Source organism: Mastomys coucha, unplaced genomic scaffold (genome assembly GCF_008632895.1).
Source record: "Mastomys coucha isolate ucsf_1 unplaced genomic scaffold, UCSF_Mcou_1 pScaffold14, whole genome shotgun sequence".
NCBI lineage: Eukaryota > Metazoa > Chordata > Mammalia > Rodentia > Muridae > Mastomys > Mastomys coucha.
In genome coordinates this window covers 101,015,542-101,019,488 of record NW_022196896.1, presented here as the reverse complement: position 1 = coordinate 101,019,488, position 3,947 = coordinate 101,015,542, and the positions used below count along the sequence as shown (strand labels likewise).

The following is a 3,947-nucleotide window of genomic DNA, read 5'->3' as shown; positions in this document are numbered from 1 at the left end:
AAAAAAAAAAAAAAAAAAAGAAAAAAGAAAAAAGAAAAAGAAAAGAAAACATGGTGCTGATAAGGGATGCTATGGGCAAGGCCTGAGTGTGGGGAATGGAATGTGTAGAGGGAAAAGGTAAATGGGATGGAATGATAGCTTAGCGAGATGTGTCCCAGGTCTGCAACTTAGTTTAGTTCTGAAAGGGAAGATTCAGTGCCTGGGACAGATCAGTTATCTTCCTGCCTGGCCCCAACCCTTTGTAGGCTGGAGTCCCCTGGATACGTTTCTGCGTTCTTTGCTGGCAGAACCCATTTTCTTAGCTGGTCTGTTGGGCTTTCTCCTAGAAAACACTATATCTGGTAAGTTGAGACCTGGTCCTAAGGGAGCGGCTGGGTAGTCATTACTCCCTGGGTTGGACAGTGACCTGAGCAACCGCCCCCACCTTTTACTTATTTTTCATTTAAGAAACAACTTATTTTCATTTTAAATTACACATATGTATATATGTGTATCTGTGGATATCTGTATTCATATAATGCAGAGAGCAGTGATGCCAGATCCTCCCAGACCTGGAGATACAGACAGTTGTGAGCCATCTGGTGTGGGTGCTGGGACTTGGAACTTGGGTCCTCTGTAAGAGCAGCACCAGCTCCTAAGAGCTGAGCTATCTCTCCAGCCTGATCATCCCTCTTTTACAGGTACTCGGATTGAAAGAGGCTTAGGTCAGGGGCTGCCAACGTCTTTTACTGCTCAAGAAACTCAAATGCTTCAGAAGTCCAGGAAAAAGGCCGCTCAAGAGTATGGGCTTCCTTTACCCATCAAAAACCTGTGTTCCTGCATCCCACAGCCTCTCCATTGCCTTTGTCCAATGCCTGAAGACTCTGGGGATGAAGGAGAATCCTCTAACACAGGGGAGACCGCCGACTTGTTGCCTAACTCTGGGGAATCATGCTCTATGGCTAGCAGAGAAGGGTTCAGGTCCCAGTAATCACCAAGACCACCATTTTTTGTGTTAATTAGTCTAGCAGTAACTCCCACCTTGCTGGAGTCTCGCTTCCAAGGCTGTACTTTCTCCCAGTGGAGGTGTATGTGGCCCTCCACTAGTAAAATGGGTTGTCTTTCCTCCTCTTAATAATACTTGCGCGTTCAGGAGAAGAGGCCATGGTTTAGTGGGTCAGAACTGAATAAATGAGACTTTTGCCTGTAAACTGTCAAGGTTGCTTGAATGAACTCTAGCATTCAAATTATTTACTGAGTGCTTCCCACGAGGAAGGTCCTACATCCACGGATATGAGTATGACAGGGTCCCTGCCCTCTGCCCGCATTTAAGGTTTAAATAAGTAACTAAAATGTAAAGCAGAGGAGCCTATAATAAAGATGAAAATAAAAGACGAAGAGGCAAGAAGTAGTATTTCGTTTCAACTGAGGGCAACAGGAAAGGAATTGGGAAAGCAGCAGAGCTGCGAGTGGTCTTAACAAGTGAGGTCCGGGCCCCGCCCACCAGGGCACTGGCTCCGCCCCGCATCCCAAGGCCCCGCCTCCCCGAATGTGTTGGGGGGGTGGCCTCTACTCTAGGCCTTTCACTTTGCGCACCAGGGCAGGCCCGCCGTGAGGTGGGTGGGAGTTCCCGCAGCCGTTGACGGTAGGTGGGATCGGTTTCGAGTCGGTGCCGAGATCTGGGTCCGTCCGGACGCCGAGAAGCAGAGATAAACTCGTCCAGCGGCCCCCGACCCGGGCGCATTTTCCCAGAAGGGACCGCGCGCAGTCAGAACTTTGGGGCCGACCTCCCGGAGTGGGCGGGCCTGCGCACGCGCAGTCCGCTTTCGGCCTCTGTCTTTTAGGGTGGCGTGTGAGGCTCTTCCTTTAGCAGGCGTCGTGTTTTGGCCCTCTGGGCCGAATTAGCTTTGTTCCCCTTTGGGCCCCTGAGCCGTAACTGTGTGCAGCGGATGCAGTAAAAATGAGAGACGGGCGACTGAGTTCCTGCAGGGGAGGCGAACGGACGCTTAGGGCGCTCGAGGGCGGGGTGTGTGACCTCTGGTGGCAGCGCCTAAGCTTTGCCCTCTATGGTGGCACAGGGCGTGGGTTCGACGGATGGTCTGTAGGGCCTTGCTGCCCCCTGCTGGGTGTTGTAGGAACTGTCCCTGAGAGAGGAACCTGAGTGGCAACTTCACATTCTGGCAACTTCACATTCTGCCTTTTAAAAGACAAATTAAACCAGCGAGGTTGGTTAACGTGATCTTGGAAGACCTACTTGCGGGGTGGGGGGTTGCGGAGTAAAACCCCAGAGCACTTACAGATTTCTTCTCCTTCCATGCTGGGGACAGCTTCAGGCCCCAGTCCGATCTACCACTGAGTTATCGTTTTTTGTTTTGTTTTGTTTTCTTTTGTTTTGTTTTGAGGGGCTTTTGCTATGTCGTCCAGGTTGGCGTCCAAATCAAGATCCTCCTGCCTCAGCCTCCTGTGTGCTAGGATTACAGGCATGTCTCATCATGCCTGACTCACTGAGTTATACTTACCTCCGACCAGGCTGAGTGGGAGGAGCAGCCAGACTGGGTCTGGTGCTGAATGTTTAGACGTTTTTATAGGGCCAGCTGTCCCTGGCCACATTAAAACAGCTTCCTCCCATTCAGACAAAACCATCGACTTGTGGGTTTTGACCTTCGGAACTTAAGGAGGGACCAGTTGGGCCAATGAGCTCAATTTTGGTGAGTTTTAGAGTGCGTGCCAGGATGTGCCTATAAGGGAAATTAGAGGGTTTGGCAACTTCATTTGTATTTCTAATCTTTCCCAATGTAAACTCTTGCCCAGCGAAGACTCTTTAATCATCCCAAGACCGCTCTATTGGACTGTCGGAACAGCATGTGATGCAAATAACCATCTCCACACAAGGCGGCTGCAAATAACCACCATATATGCAGTCCTGTGTCACTTGGAATGGCCGAATATTTTTTGACTACCGTGTTGTTAGGCAATTTTATCCTGTGTAGATTTCACACAATGCATGTACTTGAACCAAGATGGCAGCAATACACTAGGCTCTATGCCCTTTTAGGGTCCCTGTCATGTATGTAGTCTATCTGACCATATACATTTGTATTCCACGTGTTAATTGTAGTGCAGACTAATTAGTGCCACAAGACAGTGCTTTGAAAACTAGGAAGAGGATGGCTTAGACGGAGTTGAAAGTGACTTGTTACTAAGATTTAAACGGGAATTCTATTATTTTCTTTGTAGTCTAAGTTTTCACTTCCTGGCACTTCCATTTTGTATTTATGGATGAAAATAATGAAATTATATGACTTTTTGTGTCCATGGGAAAAATAAATTCTGTCAAGATTTAGTTCCTATATATTTAACTAGGCTAAGGATACAGCATTCTTTTTTTTAAAAAGATTTATTTATTTATGTTATTTATATGAGTACCCTGTAGCTGTCTTCATACACACCAGAAGAGGGAATCAGATCCCATCCCAGATGGTTGTGAGCCACCGCGTGGTTGCTCAGGACCACTGGGAGAACAGTCAGTGCTCTTAACCGCTGAGCCGTCTCTCCAGCCCGACAGCATTCTTTGTTGAGGTAAAACCATTGATGTCCAGGAGTTCCAAGGTGCGCAGAAGGCATGTTGGTAATGTAGGCCTTAGTGTGGGCATGTACCCAATTAATGTGAAATTGTCAATTCTCTGTGGTGTGAAATGTGCTGCCTGGTCAGTTGTTGAGAGGGACTTGGGACATTTCTCTTGTTCTTACTAATTCTTGTGTGTCACTGTGTGTCTGTCATGTAATGTGAAGCTCATTATGGATCTTCCATCATGCATATACACATGAATTTTCCATACTTGAGGCTTAACTTGAACAGACTCTAGGTAAGAATTTCTGTTTTAGATTAGGGGAAATATGATCAAGTACGTCATATATATATATATATATATATATATATATATACATATACACATATACATATACAT

General features: G+C 47.0%; 2 protein-coding genes across 7 annotated transcripts in view; both read left to right on the top strand.

Moving 5' to 3' along the window:
* Window positions 1–1,244, top strand: part of Slc23a3 (solute carrier family 23 member 3) — a 9,741-nt gene extending 8,497 nt beyond the window's left edge. For both annotated transcript variants that reach the window (XM_031368876.1, XM_031368875.1), the window contains exons 11-12: window positions 246–341; window positions 681–1,244. In XM_031368876.1, coding sequence (XP_031224736.1) covers window positions 246–341; window positions 681–970 — 386 coding nt within the window. In that variant the 3' untranslated portion in view covers window positions 971–1,244. The remainder of the gene's footprint in view (window positions 1–245; window positions 342–680) is intronic.
* A 301-nt stretch (window positions 1,245–1,545) lies between these two features.
* Nhej1 (non-homologous end joining factor 1) overlaps window positions 1,546–3,947 on the top strand; it is a 92,956-nt gene continuing 90,554 nt past the window's right edge. For 2 of the 5 annotated variants that reach the window (XM_031368026.1, XM_031368021.1), the window contains exons 1-2: window positions 1,784–2,204; window positions 2,613–2,687. In XM_031368026.1, the coding sequence (XP_031223886.1) occupies window positions 2,673–2,687 (15 nt within the window). In that variant the 5' untranslated portion in view covers window positions 1,784–2,204; window positions 2,613–2,672. Of the gene's footprint in view, window positions 1,625–1,783; window positions 2,205–2,612; window positions 2,688–3,947 lie in introns of those variants that run through there. The other 3 variants (XM_031368024.1, XM_031368023.1, XM_031368025.1) reach the window with 3 other exon arrangements.